This window comes from Mesocricetus auratus, unplaced genomic scaffold, assembly GCF_017639785.1.
Source record: "Mesocricetus auratus isolate SY011 unplaced genomic scaffold, BCM_Maur_2.0 Super-Scaffold_100691, whole genome shotgun sequence".
NCBI lineage: Eukaryota > Metazoa > Chordata > Mammalia > Rodentia > Cricetidae > Mesocricetus > Mesocricetus auratus.
In genome coordinates, this window is record NW_024429267.1 from 42,774,637 (window position 1) to 42,792,883 (window position 18,247).

General features: G+C 44.0%; 1 protein-coding gene across 3 annotated transcripts in view; it reads left to right on the forward strand.

Annotated features, from left to right (window-relative positions):
• Positions 1-364: 364 nt before the first annotated feature.
• Cpne4 (copine 4) overlaps positions 365-18,247 on the forward strand; it is a 473,640-nt gene continuing 455,757 nt past the window's right edge. Inside the window, exon 1 of one of the 3 annotated variants that reach the window (XM_040739639.1) lies at positions 365-389. Coding sequence is in view for 1 of the 3 variants with exons in the window: in XM_040739636.1 (XP_040595570.1) it covers positions 14,752-14,804 (53 nt within the window). In the remaining 2 variants the exon portion in view is untranslated. Of the gene's footprint in view, positions 390-14,655; positions 14,805-17,433; positions 17,885-18,247 lie in introns of those variants that run through there. The other 2 variants (XM_040739636.1, XM_040739638.1) reach the window with 2 other exon arrangements.

The window sequence follows — 18,247 nt, forward strand, 5'->3', positions numbered from 1 at the left end:
AGCACAGCCAGCGAATGTACACAGGAGATGAATGGGGAAGGCGTTGCAGAGAAATATGACGGCTGTGCTGGGTAGTTGTATATCAACTTAACACAAACTAGAGTTACCTGAAAGGAGGGGATCTCAATTGAGAAAATGCCTCCATAACATCCAGCTGTAAGGCATTTTCTCAGTTAGCGATTGATGGGGGAGGGCCCAGCCCACTGTGGGTGGTGTCATCCCTGGACTGGTGGTCCTGGGTTCTATAAGAAAGCAAACTGAGCAAGCCATGGGGATCAGGCCAGTGAGCAGCAACTGTCTGTGGCCTCTGCATCAGCTCCTGCCTCCAGGTTCCTGCCCTGTTTGAGTTTCTGTCCTGACTCCTGTCCACGATGAACATTGATATAGAAGTAAGTGTAAGCCAAATACACCCTTTCCTCCCCAATTTTCTTTTTCTTGTTTTTTTTCATCACAGCAATAGGAATCCTAACTAAGACAATAGGAAACAAGTGAGGACAGACAGATGGAGCCTCAATGGAAGGAAGGAACAGGAGCTGAAGAGTCATCCCCAGAGTGACAGTGACCTAGGTTTTAAACAAATTAGATTGTCAACAGCAAGCCACTTGACATTGGAGCCAGTTACAGCAAGATGAACACAGTTGATTTTGACTATGTTACTGAGATAAAAACATACCTAGCTTTCTCTTACCTAGCATGTCAAATAGATCATTCTGCACAAACATGGATTGTTACAAATCAGCTGACAGCTAGGGAAACCACTTAGGTTTTATAATGTTTAAATAGCTGCAGCGTTTTCTTGAAATATGTCTTTCTTCCTGTCTCTGCTCTCTCAGCAATGGTTGTAGTAGAAAGAGTGGGGACACTAGACTTACAGTCCTGGAATGGAATTCTGGCCCTGCTAATTTCCTGACTATGAAGCCCTGGGGAAATGATTTAGTATTTTAGCACCTTTATTTTCTACTTTCTTCATAAGAGGGAGACTATTTTGTTTCAATTATTGAAACTCTACTCTATTGCTACTCTAACAGTACTTGCAAAGCTCAATGGCTGGGTCAGCGAGATGGTTCAGTGTATAAAGGGGCTTGCACCTGATTCTATCCTTTGTACCATTTGAGTAGAAGGAGAGAGCTGACTGACTGTCCTCTGATCACCATGTGTGTGCTACACACACACCAATAAAATAATGTAATATTAAGTTTAACAGCCTATAAAGTAAAAATGGGTACGTATTCCTTACATCCTCATTCTGTGCATGCCTAGTTGTCTGTTAGTTCCCTTTGCATCGTCATCAATGTGACATGAATTTAAAGGAAGAAAGATTTATATTGTCTAAGTTTCAGAGGTTCATTAGTCAGCCTTCTTTGGAGGAGCAGAATTGATAGAATAAAAATATATTATGAAGGGAATTTATTAGATTGACTCATGCGGTGTGGGCTAGGTGAGTGGGCCAAAAATGGTTGTGTGAAGCCGGTATCACTTAGTCTAAGTCTAGAGGCCTTGGCAGCCCCAATCTGGTACTGAAGACTTGGAGGATTCCTCCAGAGCCACTGGTCTTCAGTAGATTTTGGAAGACTGAACAAGCTGGGTTCATAAATCAGTAGATGGCAGCAGGACCTGACATAGAGTAGATACATTTGCGCTTAAGTGGAGATGGCAGGCAGGCATGCAAAACACAACAGCTCTTTACCTCTGACCGCCTTATGTTTGAGCTGCAGCTGGAAGTTGCCATCTATTCTGGGGAAGGGTGCCCTCTCTCAGGTAATCTTGTTGTAAAATATTACTTTAAGGTGTGTTACATTTGTTTATGCTCTAGAACATTTGTTTAACAATGTAAAGATGTGTTGCTTTTGTTTGTGCTGTATTTGCTTGACTCTTGAGGCTGTAATTTTTTGTCTAAAACACCAGATGGTCTAATAAAGACCATGCTGGGGAAACTCACAGAAACATCTGACCCCAGCAAGTGGGAACTCAAAGACTCCAGACTGACAGCTGGGGAACCTGCATAACACTGAACTAGGCTCCCTGAATGTGGATGTTAGTTGGGGGACTTGGGTAGTCTGTGGGGCTGCTGGCAGTGGAACCAGTATTTATCCTTAGTGCATGAATGGGCTTTTGGAGCCCATTCCCACGGAGGGATACTCTCTAAGCCTAGATACGGGGGACTGGGGCTCAGTCCTGCCCCAAATTATGTGACAGACTTTGATGATCCCCCATGGGAGGCCTTGCCCTCCCTGAGGGGTGGATGGGGGATGGGATGGGAAGATTGTGGAGGGAATAGGAGAACAGGAGGGAGAGGGAACTGGGATTGATATATAAAATAAGGTTTTTTTTGTTTTGTTTTGTTTTTCAAGACAGGGTTTCTCTGTATTATTTTGTAGCCTGTCCTGGAACTAGCTCTTGTAGACCACGCTGGCCTCGAACTCACAGAGATCCGCCTGCCTCTGCCTCCCTAGTGTTGGGATTAAAGGCGTGTGCTACCAACGCTTTAATTTAAATAAAAAATTCATTAAAGGAAGGTCTGAATGGCCAATATCAAGGCAGGAGAAAGGGTAGGCGGGGCTGGCAGGCAGAGTGTAAATAGAAGGAGAAATCTGGAAGAAGGAAAAGAGGAGAAAGAGAACAAGGAGACGAGGACACTAGTGGCAGCTACCAGGCCACCCAGCCACTTAGCTACAGAGTAAGAGTGAAATTAAGATATACAGAAGTAAGAAAAGGAAAAAGCCCAGAGGCAAATGTAACCAGGATTGTCGCACCTGCTGTGCGGCCTGCATCCGAGAATGTAGCCAGGTGGTCGGGATAGATGACACAGAGACCGGTCGGTTGCTTTAAGAAAACTTTATGCTTCCTAAGTCAGCTTAGGAGGAGACCCCAGTCCGCTTAGGAGAGCTCTCAGGAGAAGTCTCTCCAAGAAAAAGGAGCTTCCCTTTTTAAGGACTTCTGCCATTCATCTACATACCATTCTTTCCAGACTTCTCACCCTCCTGGCTGGTGGTTTAATCTCCGGCCCCAGAATCGGGGAGATACCGCAGGGAAACAGGAAGAGGCATCTAGCTGTAGGGGGTGTGAAAGGCATGGTATTTTAGTGAGTAAGCCCTTATCTATTTAGGTTAAGGAAAGCTGGCTAAAAATAAGCCAAGCTAAGACTGGACTTTTATAAGTAAGAATAAGCCTCCTTGTGTGATTTATTTGGGAGCTGGGTGGCGGACCCCCCAAAAGACCTAAAGAGCAAAGGATAGTAAAAGACAACCAACAACATAGTCTTCCTGGGAAATACCCTGGCTGCCCTCTGTGGAGATGTGTTCTGGTTGTCTCCAGATCCAATCGAATTGACAAGCAATATTAACCATCATTAGAGGTATCAGTCCATCATGGCAAGAAGGACATAGCAGAGCAGAGAAATTCACATAATGACCACCAGGAGGCAGAAGGAGGAGGATACAAGACTCAGGGCAAGATACAGCCCCCAAAGCAGGCCTCTAAAGACCCCTTCCTTTGACTAGAGCCTACCTCCTACTTCTCAACAACTCTCAAAAATGCCATCAGATAAATGGACTGAACCATGCATGGAGTCAGAGCCATCATGACGTAAATCACCCCCAGAAACATCACAGACACAGTCAGAGGTGTCTCATCTTCTAGGCATTCATTTCCCCAAGCTGACAATCAAGATTATCTACCAAAGGTATCTGGAGCTTGACTCACTGCTGAGTTCATAACCAGTTGAGGGCTGGTTGGGGTCTTGGTCTTGTCTGGGCTTTTTTACACATCTGGGTTTCCATTGAAGTGTCATCACTCTGGTCCATCTCTCACTCATCTTCCAATAAGAAAGCCTGAGTGTGTTCTCATTATGGAGGCTGGGTGGAAATGTGCCCCATACCACTACAGCCAAGCAAATCACAAGACCACCCATGTATCAAATGTGTGGAGAAGGAGTCTTCCTGCCATGGAGGAATTATGGAGGCATTTTGTAAGGGAGTATTCGCAGAGGCATGGGACTTAGTTCAAATATAGGTTAAATATAATTTGTTTGGGGGAGAAGTCACTTACACAAGAAGCCGGCGCAGGTTCCCGCTCTAAGGATCCGCATAGGCTGCTCCCTGTGACCCCACCGGATTCAAGAGAGCCACCCGCCGGGACCCCAAACCTAAACTCATTCCCAGTCATGTCCTCACCTGTGACCATCCCCAAAAGGGCATGCTCAGCGCTACAGGTGTGGGCAGGGTGGATATCTCACTACAGGCATTCACTGGCAGTGCTCAGTTTTCAGAAGCATCCACCTTGCTACTCTGCATGTTGGAAGAGTTTACCAGAACATACCTGGAGGTGTCTAAGGCAGCAAGCAGCACGCAGATGTGTGATACCTGTGTCGACATCTCCCTTCCTATGAAAAGAAGCCAAGAACCAGACCAGACACAGTTAGAGCCTCCAGGTGCCCAGCAATAGGATGCGGCTGCAGTAACACAGCAGATGAACTTTTCAATGCACGCGTGAGCACTGCTTATGCCTGTTTCATAGGCAAGTGTTTTCAAAAGGAATTTTCAAAGGAAAGAAATTATAGGCCTCCTTTTTAGAAAACCTTGCCAATGTGGTGTCTGTCTTGCTCTTCTTTCTTTTCTCCCCCAAGAATACATGCTGGAATGGTAGGACTTCACCTTCTCGTCTCGAGGGGAACAATGCGTTATTTTGGTCTGCCTTTGATCACCAGTGATTCACTTTAAAGGCAGTGCCGCTGGGAAAGTGCACAGGAAGCCGAGCTGCAATCAGAAAAATGACTACATAAAAACGGCTTCCTCTGTCTTTCTGCCCTTATTTCCCTAGGAGTTTTTTCCCCCAACCTCACTTCCTAATCCATTGGCCCCTTGAGAACCAGCCTGACAGAGAAGGTAGATTGTGTATTATTTATCTGGCAGTTCTCACCAGTATCCTTTCTGAGTTCTGCCAGGAATTAACTGGAGAGCATATTATTATGTAATTTGCCAAAAAGGAATTTGACTTAAATCTTCCAAGCAGCTGAAGTCTTTACCTTAAAAAAGTGGTCAGAATGATACATTAAATTACATTACCACAATGGTAATTTTATGAAATGTATTGAAAACCTGAAAAATTTGTCAGAACTCTCAATGCAACTCCCTGAACTTTATGATCCACAGGAAACAAGCAAAAAAACCTGTGGTCTTTAAAAATAAAAGTTGAGAGCCAGTTTGCTGGCTCATTGGGTATGGGCACCTGCAGTCAAGCCTACAGCCAGAGTTTCCTGGGGCCCACAGGATGTAGGGAGGAGACTGAATCTCAAAGAGGTCCTCTGACCTCCACATGTACCCTGTGGTACACACCCGCCCACCCATGCTCAGATCAATATATGTCAGTATTATTGGGTAAAAGTTGAATTTGTGATATATTTAGATTTGTAGCAAGGTTTTAAGGATGGCCAGGGGTGTCTCACCTAATCATCACCCATTTCCCTTGTGTTAACAGATGACATCACCAGGGAAGAACTGGTATGGTTAAGTGACTTACAACAGAATCCAGACTTCATGTGAATCCTACCACTCTCCCCCTGCACACCCGTTCTTTGTTCCCAGTACAATCTAGGGCATCATGCTGCATCTAACGACCTATCTCCTTGATAGCCTCTGCCCTGTGATGATTTCTCAGTCTTTCCTTGTTTTTAATGATGTGGGGAGCTTTGAGGAGGGCTGGCAGGATGTTATAGGGATGCTATAGAACCTTTGGGTCCTGTTGACACTTTCCTTGTAATTATACTGGATTATGGATTTGGGGTGAATGTTACAAAGCTGTCCTTCTGGACATTCTTGTCATCATGTTGATGGCTCATGAAATACATTCTTGCCAGGGGCAGCACTGTGTACGGTACTGAAAAATTGGAAACCAAGGCTTTACCACAGGGGATTAGCTTAGCTCATACTTTTGCTTTTTCTTGTTTTCTCCCTCAGTTTTTAAAATTAATTAAATGTGTTCACTGACAGTTTCAACCATATGCATGATGCATAGTGACTGCTCTTACATCACAACCTTCCATTTCCCTATTACTTCCGTAGCTCTCTCCCTACAGATCTTTTTCTCATGCCCATGTCTATTTGCTTTGTTTTGTGAGCAACAGAGTTGCTTAGAGCTTTCTATGTGACCATGGGTTGGGAACTGTCCTTTGGAGTCTGGATACCCTGGGGAAGACAGTGATTGCCCTTCTTCCAGACTCTGTCACTTGTCAATAATTCAGCAGTAAGGGGCAGGGCCCATGAGTCCTTCTAAGATTGATTATTTACACTGTCAGTGTTGTGCCAACCCTGTGCAGGTAATCACAGTCATGAGGTAATAACTGAAATGGCTTATCTGGTCTTGAGTGTGGAATTCACAGCCCTTCACTCTATCTTCTGGCTCATACCCACCCCTTCTTCTGCAGTGTTCCCTGAGCCCTGGAGGGGGGTGGTGTAAATGTCTTGTTTAGGACTGAGCCCTCAATGGTCACTTATTATCAGCGTCTTGAGCAGCCATGCATGCATCTCTTCATTGGCTACCATTAGCTGCACAGAGAAGCTTCTCTGATCAATGCTGAGAGTAGTTCTTGTCCACAGATATAGAATAGATATTTAGAATGCACTTTGATGCCACATCAATTTAGTTAAACAACATATATTAGTTTCCTTTCCTATTTTTTGTGTCAAAATATCATGACCAAAGCAACTTATGAAATGAATGATTTCATTGGGCCTATGGTTTCAGAGGAATAGAGTTTATTATGGCAGAGCAAAGGCACTGTGGCAGGAACAGTTGAGAGCACAGATCTTGATCAGTAAGCATGAGGAAGAGGTTACGATAGGAATGGCATGAGTCTTTTGAAACATCAAAGTCTTCAGTGACACATCTCTTCCAATAATGCTATACCTCCTAATCCTTCCCAGATAGTTCCACCAACTGGAGTCGCAGTCATTCAAGCCACCACACAACTGTAGTAAGTTCCCCACTTGGGCTTATGACCTGCTCAGGCATGGGTTATTAGGCAAGCTTACAATACGAGGCATGGGGCCCCCCCATAGGGCGGGCCTCAAACCCAATCAGAGGGCAGCTGTTTATCCCCCGCCACAGTTGTGCCATTATTGTGGAGCTGGCACAGCTTGTCTGGGATTTTGGTTTCTTGGGTTCCCAGCATGCACAGCTGGGGAAGACCATTGCTCCCCTCCAGCCCTTGCCCCCCTATGTAGCACCTCCTGGCACTTGGTCAACTGTGAGGGAGTTTCTTCTTGATTGCTAAGATTTTTAGACATATTTTTAAGTGTTTTCTAGCTATTTGTAATTTTTCTTTTTAAAAGTCTGTTTATTTCTGTAGCCTATTTTTTTTTACCTAAGCTGTTTATTTTTTTGGTGTTTAATTTTTTAAATAGTTCTTCGTATAGTCTAGAAACTGACCTTTTATAAGATATATGGTTGACACAGAATTGGTCTGTGGGCTACTAATTCACCTGATGGACAGTTTCCTTTGCTCTACAGAAGCTGTGTCTCAAAAAACACAGGGGAATTCATGCGATCTCTTAACTATAATCCCCTGTAATATAAAAATTTAAAAAACAGGCCACATGTTTCCAACATATAATGGGACAGGATATATATTACTGCTCCAAAACATAGGGAAGGGAGCATATTGAGGAAATACCGGACCAGTGAAAGATGGAAAACCAGCTGGGAAAAATCCAAACTTTGAATGAATCTCCATGTCTGATGTCAAAAGGTGCTTCAGATGTCCAAATCCTTTCAGCTCTGTTGATTGCAACTTCTTTTCTTGGGCTAGTTCCACTCCCTGTTAGCAGTTTTCCTCAGCAAGTATATCATGGCTCTGGCATCCCCCAAATCTTGGATTCTTCAAATCAACCCAGGCTTTACCTTCACAGCTTCATGAAATGGCCTCTCTGGGCCTTCATTCAGGGACACTTCTGACATGCACCTGTCCTCAGCAGCTTTCATTAGGCACGAAGGCAAATTCCATAATCCTATTTTTGTTGTTTTGTTTTTTGGCTTTTTGAGACAGGGTTTCTCTGTGGCTTTGGAGGCTGTCCTGGAACTAGCTCTTGTAGACAAGGCTGGTCTCGAACTCACAGAGATCTACCTGCCTCTGCCTCCCAAGTGCTAGGATTAGAGGTGTGTGCCACCACCCAGCTCTAAAGGCAACTCTTATAAAGGAAAAAGCATTTAATTTGGGTGGCTTATGTTTTCAGAGATGTAGATCATTATCATCATGGTGCATCATGGTGGCCTGAAGGCAGACATTGTGAGGGAGAAGTAGCCAAGTGTCCTATATCTTGCAGGTAACAGGAAGTGAACTGAGACACTGGGTGGTATCTTGAGTACATGTGAGACCTCAAAGCCCATCTCCACAGTGACATACTTTCTCCTACAAGACCACATCTGCTCCAACAAGGCCACAACTCCTAATAGTGCCACTCCCTATGAGATTTTGGGGGCCAACTACATTCAAACTGTCACAGGGTCTCATGTAGCCCAAGCTGACCTTGAATTCACTATGTAGTTGAGGATTATCTTGAACTTTTGATCCATCTGCCTCTGCCTCCTGTATACAGGAATTGCAAGTGTGTACTACCACAGCTGGTTTATATGGTGATAGGAATCACATCTAGGGTTTCAAGTGTGTTAACAAGTACTGTGTTCACGTAGTTTCATCCTCAGTCTCATCACATATTTTTGTCATAGCTGTTCATTGAGGTATCTTCTATCCATTATACGTTATGATATCAATTAATATTTATTTCTCTAAAAGACAGATTGCAAAGCAGGATATGGAGAGGCTTCCTTTGATACTTTAAAATATCTTCACATGCATATACTCTTAGAAACTCATACTACATCATTTAAACCCTCTGAGAAGGACGTGCTCACCCTGGACCTGCCTTTGACTGCCCAATGTCCTGCTGCTTGACTCAGGTTTAGCCTTCCCTGGTGGTAGCCAGTGTCTATTGCCATACAGAGGTTGATTCCATGACCAAGGAAGCAGCATACTTCTCCTCAGTGTGTCAGTAACCTTTGTGTTCCTGTAACTTAAACACTCAAGGAAAAAAATACTGTAAAAGAGGAAAGGTACATATTGGCTCACCATTTCAGACAGTTTGACTCCATTCATGACAGGGAAGGGATACAGAGCAAAGCATTACATATCACAATGACCAAAAAGGTAAACACAGGAAGAATTTAGGGTAAGATATAGCCTCAAGAGCATACCCAAAATGATCTACTCACTCCAAGTAAGCACTGTTTCATAAATTGCCCCACCTCCCAATAGTGTTGTTGTATTATCAACATAACAACCAAGGAATTATTCATTCATTAGATCAAAGTCATCATAACCCAATCCTCTCCTCAAACACCCTCAAAGACACAACCAGAAGGGCGCTTTACTGATCTCTTAGGTGGTTCTTATTCCAATCAGACATACAGTGCTGACCATTGTAAGGGACTACCAACTCATATCAGGAAAATACCTCTCTTCCCTGGTAAGCCACATGCTTCTCAAAGATGTGCTCTGCATACAGTGGCCAGTGGTGCCTCCTAGATTTATTGTAGAGGAAAACACACATCTAGACAACACACATGAAAGCATTTGTGCTCGAGTGTAATGATAGATGCTGGCCAAATCTAAAGAGTAATTAAGAAAACAGATGTAATGGGAATGGCAGATCATATTGGGGAAGGGAGCCTGCTGAGGAAAATCCTGTTCCTTTAAGTACCTCGTGTGCACATATGGACACCCTCCTCCATAAATAACCTCCTGCATGTTGGTTTCCGGGGCTCACAGCCCAGAGCCCTTCTTCTCAACTGGTTTCAATGAGAGATACTGTCTCTGTAGTCTGTGGATGGATTTAGTTCTAGTCAAGGCTTCATTTGGGTTTTGATTTCTGTGCTGTGCCTTCATCTGATGCCCTAAAGAATAAGATGATGTTTTGTGAGTCTTGGTATCTAAAGTGGCATTTGGCCCAGACTAGATGATCAAGCCATCTAATTAGTGAAACTAAGAAATCTTTCCAAACACAAACACTCCCCATATACTTTTCACCCTTCATTCCTTTCTACCCCCTTAATGAGTCTGACACATCTTCCTCATCCTCTGTTGTCTAAGCCATTAGGACTGGCTATTAAGAACTTTTTGACCTCCAGCTTTGATATTCTTTCTGTCTTGAGTATTCTTCCTGCACTCTAGCTTTTATTCGCTGGCTCATTCTTTTCTTATAGTTCACAGATCAGATGCTGTCTTATTAGAGAGGGCTCTAGGACCATCCTCTATGGCCCATTTCCAAGTGACTGCCTAGCTCACCTTCACAGGACTTGCCTATGTTTATAGATGGTCTTTTCTCTTCAGGGTTCCCAATCCCTTTGTGTCTCTTTCTTTGTTTATTTTCTGTCCCTCTGGCTTGATTGATGAGAGCTGCCTGGTCTGCCATTGTATCAATGCAGTGATAATACCAGGTCAGGCCTTTGAGAGATGATTAGGTCATAGCTTCACAAATCCTTTTTTGAAAGATGGAGACTTTTATGAAAGAGGTTTCACACACAGGTGAGTCCTCTTGTCCTTCTTTCTCTTCCATCAGATGAGGTCATGGCATGCATCCCCTTCCAAGAATACAGCAACAGGTACCATCTTGGGAGCAGATAGAATGGACCCTCACTGGGTGGGGGACCTTCTGGGCCTTGGTCTTGGGCTTTCCAGCCTCTAAAGCTGGAAGGCATAGATATATATTGTTTATCAATCACCACATCTGTCATGTTTGATTGTATCAGCAAAATGAGCCTAGACACAATGGCTCTATCTATAATGCCAGCACATAGGAGGCAGAGTCAGGAAGGTTGCAACAAGCTTGAGGTTAGCCTGGACTACACACCAAGTGCCAAATCAGATCTTCAGAGTTAGACCATGCCCAAGAAAAAAATCTAGAGACAATTACCAGGGAATGTTATAGTATATTTCTGAGTTTCTAGGTAAAGTAAATTTATCTCTGCTGTCTTATGTGGCTGAGGAAACATAATGGTGTGTTGGGTTGCCTCCTATTATTGGTGAAGTTAAAAGAGAAGAGAAAGGGGGGAAAGAAATGAAGGTGCCTCTGTGTGATACTTGGAGAAAGACTCTCTTCTCAACTGAGTGTAGCCTTGGAAAGATGGCGGTATAGGGACCTGTGGTTGTACTGAAGGGCCACAGTGACATTCTTAGGTCTCAGCTAATTAGTGACATCAGATCCAAAACTTGGCTGAATCCCCAACTCCTGTTAGGAGGTATATACTTTCCTGTAATGTCCTCTTTTCACATATTTCTCTCATATTTTTAATTTATCAAGGGTGGGTTAGATACAGGTAACTGGATGGGTTGAACATCTGTATGCCTGAGGTTGTGGTGGCTTTAAAATAAGTTCCCACTCACCAAGGAGCAAGTTTAAGTTCTCTATCCTTGAATCTGATCACTTCATCTCCAAATAATCATTTATCCATTTTATAAAATATCTTTAAAAGGTATTTAGAAAATGTATTGCTTGTTTCTTAATAACACTTGAGGCACTCAATTAACTTCTCTGTAATAATCCCTGCCATGGAGAACATTGGTTGTTTTCTGCTGTTCTTTGTTTGGGGGTGTTGTGTTCAGTTTGCTTCCAGTTTCAGGGACTGAACTCACTGCCTTATGAATGGAGTTATGATTTGGATTTAATATGTCCCTCAGAGATCAATGTATTTGAACATGTGTTCTTCAGCCAACCATGCTGTTTTGGGAGGTTGTTCATTAGGAGGCGGAGTCCACCTGGAGGAAGTGGGATGCAGAGTGGTGGGACTTGAGACGTTTCCTGTCACCTCTCCACTTTCTGATTCATGAGCTTGTGAATAAGTAGCTACTCCAAGCTTCTGCCGCCGTGGAGTGGCTCACTTCTATGCCTCATTTGCTTCTTATCAAGTGTTTAATCACAACAATGAAAAGAGTAACTAACACACAAGGGGGATTCTGTACATTGAACTACATTCTCAGTTCCCTCTGTCTTTAACATCACCAATCTGCTTTGGGGGTGGGGGCTGAGAGTTTAGTAATATTCACCTCTAATTTTCTCCATCAATTTTATGTTCCATTTACATGGCTTTCTTATTATGTTAGGATGGTCTCATGAATTAGAGTGCAATTTGGTTCATTTTCTTTCTTCTATGAATTGCAAAGAAAAAAATAATTTCATTTTAAACTTGAACCTTTTCTCTCCATCTTTCACATCTTGTATTCTTCAAGTTGTTCTCTGTTCCTGTTCTAGACTCCAGTAACGAGAGCATCCCTCCAACTCACGTGAAATTTTCCATCCCTACTCTACCTCTAAAAGTAGGAGAAGCCTCAATTCCTCCAAATTTCCAGAGAAAAGCCGTGTGTGTGTGCGTGTGTGTCTGTGTCTCTGTGTGTGTGTGTGTGTGTGTGTGAGAGAGAGAGAGAGAGAGAGAGAGAGAGAGAGAGAGAGAGAGAGAGGAGAGAGAGAGAGATTGGGGGTACCTCTGAGTTTATACAGATGAAGATAACTGTATCTTATGATAGAAAAGAGTGACGCACGCTCAAAAAGTATGACAAAGCAGTGGGACTAAGAGACTTGAGATGAGCAAGCACAAACCAGAATCTAATAGCATGAACTAGTGGGGTTTCATTAGGAAGCATGGCAACGTGGCAAGGACCCCTAAGATCTGGATATGAAATTCACACCAGAGCTAGCTAGACAGCTGTGCAGCCGTTGCCAGACTGCTTTCCCTGAGCCTCAGTTTATGATCAAAATGGATGATGCTATGAGTACTGACTGTGTTGGATTGTCATGAGAGGTCACCATGGTAATGTTGCCAACCAACTTTGCTCTCGGTATGTTGTTTCACTTTTGTATCCACACCCACCACCTCCTTTCCAGGAAAATTCATAGCCGCTCTTCAGTCGAGCAATAAACTAGGAGACATTCATTTTAGCTATTTGCTAATACCCATCTGCACTCCTTTTGTCTCTTTTGACATTTTGAAATGAGTGCTCCATAATGCTCTCTTGTGGCACACACATTACTTTATCTTCTTTAGCTAGCGTCTTGTCTTCGACTCTGACCAAATAAAAGAAACCAGAAAAATAGCCCTGTTTGCCTAAAACCATTAATACAAAGTTGTCTGTGTAATGTTCTGAGGACACATCAATTAGAAATAATAGTTGGTGTTAAGAAATAAAAAGCTGAAATAATGGCTTTGGATGGCTTTCTTTTCCTCATAACAAACAAACCAACCTGGAGATAATGGTTGTCTTCCTGGTATCAAAAGCCCAGGATCCTTTTATCTTTCTGCTCAGCCCGCCTTAGCTAATGCTACTCTATGGCCTTATAGTATCTGACCTGCTTCACTCTGGGTAGAAACCAAAGAAGGGCTAAGGTAGTAAATGTATGCTGTAGTGGAGTCAGTTACCCCCCTCCATTCTACAGTGCTCCTCAGCCACCCCACGTCAGCCACCAGCAGCAGAACCTCCCACAGTGCTGGTCATGTTCTATTCTATGTGGACTTTTCAAGATGTTAGCTATTAGCCATTTAGGACTTCCTGGCATTCAATATGGGTTAGGGAAACTGCAGAAATTCATTTTTAATGCTAATAATGAATGCAAATGCCCTGTGATGTGATGTGTCTGGGGAGGTCTGTGTCTGGGTAACAGGGTCCTAAGTTTTGGGGTCCATTCAAGAATCTTCTGTCTACAATGTGAAAAGTGAGGTATAGAAACGTGATTGAGAGTTTCCCTTCACAGATAATAGGATGACCTGCTGTGAAATACCAGACTCACTATCTTTTCAAACATCACCCACAGTAAACTGCAAAGTCTCCAGAAGAAAATGCCTTCTACTCATGGATTTTAAAAATTAGGGAGGAAAAGCTAGAGAGATTTTGATGCCACCTATTGGCAAATATAAGTATCGGGTGCCCCTTCATAGCATGGCTTGTCACTGAGTATTAAAGGCATCACAGGTTGTACGGGGTCCCTGTAATCTCTGTGTCAGTTGGGAAATGTGTGATTCAAAACTCATTTGGAACACGATTTCTCCTTTGTCTCTTCATATCTTAGAAAGGCTTCCTTGGAAAAGCCCTTTATGCTTTCCAGCAACACAATCCACCTCAGGAGTGCATGGGAATATAAAAGGAAAGCATATCTCTCAGTTCTCAAAATTACATGAAATAGAAAAAGAGAACACACCTTCAAGCTATAAATAACCCCGGGGTGAGATTCAAGGCTTGTCTTTGATCCACAGTCTCAAAAATAAATCCTGTTATTTACAGCCATCGCCTTGACTGGTTGAGTGTGTAACCATCCTACAGCTTGAAAGAAAGAAAACAGAAACTCCATTTCAAAACAAAATGCTCACCCTGACTCACTCAGGGAAGGAGCCAAGGTTTCTGATGCAGGGCAGTGACTCCCCGCCTGTTTTCCCCCTTCATCATCTGCCACCCTTTGAAATGCTATCAACTGTGCTGGGAAGAGTTCACATCCCTCTCCTCTTGTTCCCTGGCTCCCTTCCAGTCTTTGACTTGTCATACTGATGGGTGAGATGCCTTTCATACTGGCATAGGACGCGGAGCGGATGCCTTCCCTTATGTTACCAAACAGACCCAGCGAGTGAAGCCATTCTGAACTAGAACTGGAGCCTCCTCTCAGCTTGGGAACGCTGGTGTCACTGAGTCCAGAAGCTTGGGTTTAGATAACCTTAACCATGGCTGTAGAACCCAGCAGCACAGACTCTATGAAAAGGAGAGTTGGGAGGAGGTGAGTGACGCAGAGAAAAGGAGGGTTTGATCTCACAGTCTTTAAGGGGACTCTGGCTGGTGGGCAACTTGCTGTGGGGGCAGGGATGGAGAAGAGAGTTTATTAGCTGGCTATCAATTGTTTGTGCAGTTGAGATGCTGATTTCATATGAGAGGTAGGAATAAGTTCTGCTTATGTACCTCGCAAAGAGCCTCTTTGAATTTACCTTCAGTGTCATGCCTTGAGAAAAAAATACCCTGGCAAAAAGCTGCACATGTGTTCTGCACATTGGCTTGCAGGCAACTGTTTCTAATTAGGGAGCCGAAGCCTGCTGGCAGTCACAAGTTTTGGTGTTGTGTTTAGTTTGCATGCCTAAGCTTTTTAACATGGGGCAGGGGATAACCATATTAGGGTTTTCTCTGTTGGTTTTGACTCTGTTGATTTTCTGCATAATCCATGGTTAGTTGCTGGGCACTTTCAGAGCTTTTTTCAAGTAATACTCAGCAACTAACTGAGTTATGGTCTGGCTATCCCAACCACATGAATCGGGTTTGTGGTGTACATGGTAAAACTTACTTGGGAAAGTCTCTGTAAATATTACATGGGGTAATGAGGAGGGAAACTTGGTGAAGTTGATACTGGAAACAGCATGCACTCAGCACATCATGGCTGCCTTTCTCCTGCCTTTCAAATAAGAGGTCTGTGTTAAATGGTCTGTAAGATATTAAAAACATCCTTTAAATTTAATAACTGTGTATCAACGGTCTGCTAAGTGGAGACACTATCCCAGGCTTTGTGGCTCCAATCATGAAGGAGTCAACACAGCTGATAATCCTGGTGGAATTTCAATGCTAAGAGTTCATAGTTAACCTACAAGGAAGACAAATCGGGCTTTCTTTTCATTATTTCATCTCTGCAAATTTAGTCCAACACGAACTCCATCTCTAAGGTTAGATGCTGCTGAGTACAATCTAGGAAGGATTAGCAGGCATGTTGCTGAATTTACTTTTCCAGAATTCACCCTCCTTTCCCTGGTGAGAAATCCTGAGTATTCCTGGGAGGCTAGTGCTTTCAGTGTAGTTATATGTGACTTAGATGAAGCTCCAGTTTGTTTCCACGAGTACCGTGAACATATTTCATGTTCCAAACCCTGGGACCTCTCCTTTATTCTACCCTCACATGCCAAGGCCTCAGTGACTAGCTTATGCATAATTACATGACCCAAGTGTTTTCAGTCAAGGCAAACCACAGGCTCACGTGTAAGCTCCATGAACAGCCAGGTTCTCTCAGGGTTATCTTTGTAAACTGTGGCTAATATGCTGTCTTGGAATGACTTTGTGAGGTGAATGGAGGAGGGAAAATGTTGACTGTTTTTCTGGAAGATTTTCCCATTTGCTTTCTGGAATCATCAATGAGTCCCCTTTGCCGTATCCTGTCATTTATCCTTCTCTGGCCTTTGAAACTGAGAACTGTGCTGTGGTGTAAATCTGAAGACCAGACCCTTCACCTAGAGAGAGATCTTGGTCTTCAACAAGCAGAGAGGGAGAGTCCCCTTTCTCCCTCACCCTGTGTGCTTGCCCATCATGCTAAATCCCATGTCACCCCCCAAATCCAGTGAGAGACTTTTTTTTTTCATTTTACTTTATGGATTCAAAAGTCTAACTTGATTCTGATTATGGCAATCTGTGGGGGACGTTTTGGTTGTCTAGTTTATCTACTTCTGAGGAGACAAATGGAAACACAGCCTGGTGTGCCTCTTACTCATTCATTTGCCCACATTTGATTCTGAATACTTTTGTAACAGAAAAGCCATCATTCCCAAACTTGCCTCATAAGGACTAGAGATGTTGCTCAGTGGCACTACAAAGCAAAACAACAAACCCACCTACTTCTTGTGTGAATGTTTCACATGGTGCTTGGAGTGCTTTATAACATGTGGTAGTGGTTGTTTCTTAAATAACCTGCTGTTTTGCTTTAGGCTTTTTGAGACAGTGTCTTTAACCCAAGCGTGCCTCAAACCCTCTGTGTAGTTCAGGGTAACTACCACCTTCTGAGGCTTTTGCCCTTCACATCCCAAATTCTTGGGCTACAGGAATGCAATGCTATGCCTGGCTTTGTACGATGTTGGTGCTTGAACACACAGCTCCCTGAGCATTAGGCCATCACTCTACCAACTGAGCTACAACCCCAGCCGTAAGATCTATTTTTTAAAGATACATTCTCTAAGCATCCCTTTATTGGTGATGTGTTTGTATTCAGGAAAACATTCTGAGGTGAAGAGAAGACTAGCTGTCCATTCACTTATCCGTGCCCTTGTTGACATGTAGATTGTGAAATAAGTGAGCAAAGTCATCTCACTTTTAGTGACACTTGAGCCGGTCAAGAAGTTTCCTTGGATGTATGCAGAAAAAAAAGTATATCTCCTTTCTTCTTCCCTCTGCTCCTGTGATTTCACCGCTTTATCTTTATCATGGAATAAGGAGAAATGAATCACGTGCCTCCCAGGAGCTGGTGGGAGTTGCAAAGCTGAGCTGGGAACCAGAGCTGAGGGCGCGGCAGGACCACGGAGAGCGCCAGGGCCGAGCTCAGGGCGGGGCGTAGCTGAGTCCCTAGAATCCCCCCCAGGGGGCGCTCGAGAGGAGGCTTAGGAACTAGTATCTTGTGGGGCTGCTGGGCGCAAGGGTTTCGTCAGAAGGTGGAAATCTCACTGAGAAACTGCCATCTCCCACCCTCACCCCCTCCCTTCCTCCTTTCCTTCCTCCCTCCCTCCTTCCCCAGTTCCTTCCTCTTTACTCGCGAGTTTCCGAGCCTGGCAGCTCCCTTCACGCTGTTTCACCTCTTCCCCTGCCCCCATCCCCAAGAATGGAGTCGGGGTTTCCAGAGCGACCAAACTCTCCTCCCAGCATCTTTATCCTCCTTGGCTGTTGCTAAACTGGCCTCAGAGGACCACGGAGGGAGGAGGGAAACCCGACCCTCCTAAGACCTCTTTACAACTACACCACCCAGGACCTCTACACCAAGGTGGATTTTGTATCCTGGGGGCGGGACAGACCTGTCCCAGGCTGAATTCTCTTTCTAGTCTCCGAGGCTGTCACACCCAGGTGAGTAGATGCCAACTCTGAGCCGTGTTCTTGCAAACTCGTCAGGGCTGCTGCGTAGCCAGACCAACTTTTGAGAAGCACTGGGTTTTCTTCCAGCCTGGCTTGTTTGTGGTTGCTGTTGTTCTGAACAGCAGCAGGAAAGCAGTCCTTCTTAAAGGCAAAAAAAAAAAAAGCAAAAAAAAAAAAACTTTCAGCTATAAACCTGCTTTCTCACATAACTCTACTTACCCAGGTGGAGTGGGGAGGGAGGCCCCAGGTAGGACCATGGCACCTCGGTGAGGTCCGGCTGGGAAAGTCCTACTGAACTGGGGGAGGATTATTATTGTTTTAGAAATGGCAAGGGGGAGGGGACCAGAGTCCAGG